This window comes from Octopus bimaculoides, chromosome 5 (assembly GCF_001194135.2).
Source record: "Octopus bimaculoides isolate UCB-OBI-ISO-001 chromosome 5, ASM119413v2, whole genome shotgun sequence".
Taxonomy (NCBI): Eukaryota; Metazoa; Mollusca; class Cephalopoda; order Octopoda; family Octopodidae; genus Octopus; species Octopus bimaculoides.
This window is the reverse complement of record NC_068985.1, coordinates 25,470,331-25,472,106: the sequence shown is the minus strand read 5'-3', so window position 1 is coordinate 25,472,106 and position 1,776 is coordinate 25,470,331. Positions and strand designations below refer to the sequence as shown.

Here is a 1,776-nt window from a genome sequence, read left to right as displayed (position 1 = left end):
ATATATATATATATATATATATATATATATATATATATATATATACTCACTAGACCCATGTCATTAAGTTTTAGACCTAGTCTTAAAATGTGTTTTTTTTTTCAAGTATGATGGGTTGACAGATTCATTAGAGTGTCAAACAAAATGTTTTTGCAGTAATTTGTTATGGTTTTCTATAGTCTGAGTTCAAATCCTGCCAAAGTCAACTTTATCTTTCATTATTCTGGGGTTGATAAAATAAAGTACTTGTTGTAAAATATAATGTTTATTTGATGGAACCCCATCCTCAGTTTGCTGACTTTGTGCCCAAATAAGAAATAACCATGAGCTTCCATTCTTTCTTGCAGTTTACTGTAACAGCAACAGATAGTGGTGAACCACGTAAAAGTACTAGTGAACCAGTAATAATACAGGTGAAAGACTCTACTAACATCCCAGTATTTATCAATCCTGATTACGAAGTTAGTATTTTGGACTCTGAGCCAGTTAATGAAGTTGTGACGACCGCAACAGTCAAGGACACAGGAACACCACCGGTAAGACAACAAAAGATATCGACAGCATTTTCTGTCTGTCTGTCTGTCTGTCTGTCTCTGTCTGTCTGTCTGTCTGTCTGTCTGTCTCTATCTCTCTCTCTCTCTCTTTTTCACTCATTTCCTGCTGTGTATATGGATGTGGAGGCACAATGGCCTAGTGGTTAGGGCAGCAGACTCGCGGTCGGAGGATTGCGGTTTCAATTCCCAGACTGGGTGTTTTGTGTGTTTATTGAGTGAAAACACCTAAAGCTCCACGAAGCTGCGGCGGGGGTGGGGGGTGACCGCTGTTGTACTCTTTTTCCCCAACTTTCTCTCACTCTTTCTTCCTGTTTCTTGAATAAAGCTGCAATGGACTGGTGTCCCATCCAGCTGGTGGGGGGGGGGGACACATACATCATAGAAACCAGGAAACCAGGCCCATGAGCCTGGCTGAGCTTTAAAAGGGCGAAAAGAAAAAGTGTATATGGATATATATATCCTCCAGAAATGAGCCATAAGCACTAGATCTATATTTGAAACGATTAACCAGTTATATCTGTGTATGTATATATATTTTTTTACATCTATAAATTTATTAAACAGTTATTTACAGCATTCTTTTCTGAATCTATGCACCAACTACACACTGTTAGATATACATTTTGGTGTCCTGCACAAATGATTTGTTTATAGAGATTAAATGTATGTGTCACACATTAGCTCACTCACTCCAAATCAACATTACCTGAACAGGTTCACAGTGTACCACATGTCAGGTATTGAAGTGAATGCAGAGGAACATGAGATGAAGTTTTGCTCAAGAACACAATACACCACCCGGTCTAGGAATTGAAACCATGATCTTGCAATCGTGGGTGCAACACACTAACCACTGGGTCATGCATCATCACAATATATATTTGTATATATATAATTGTTTCATCTTGACAGATGATAGCCATCCCAGCAACACACACATCACACCCCATCACACAGCACAATCACAATGTATGTATGTATGTATGTATGCATGTATGTATGTATGTATGTATGTATGTATGTATGTATGTATGTATGTGTGAAGGCATGTGGCTTAGTAGTTAGGGCATTCAGCTCATGATTGTAAGGTCGTGAGTTCAGTTCCCGGCAACACATTGTGTCCTTGAGCAAGACACTTTATTTCACGTTGCTCCAGTCCACTCAGCTGGCAAAAATGAGTAGTACCTGTACTTCAAAGGGCCGGCCTTGTCACACTCTGTGT

The 1,776-nt window shown here is 39.1% G+C and overlaps 1 protein-coding gene across 1 annotated transcript in view; it reads left to right on the top strand.

Annotated features, from left to right (window-relative positions):
- Positions 1 to 1,776, top strand: part of LOC106874390 (uncharacterized) — a 280,957-nt gene that overhangs the window by 253,370 nt on the left and 25,811 nt on the right. Inside the window, exon 137 of the mRNA XM_052968226.1 lies at positions 348 to 536. Within this exon, the coding sequence (XP_052824186.1) occupies positions 348 to 536 (189 nt within the window). The remainder of the gene's footprint in view (positions 1 to 347; positions 537 to 1,776) is intronic.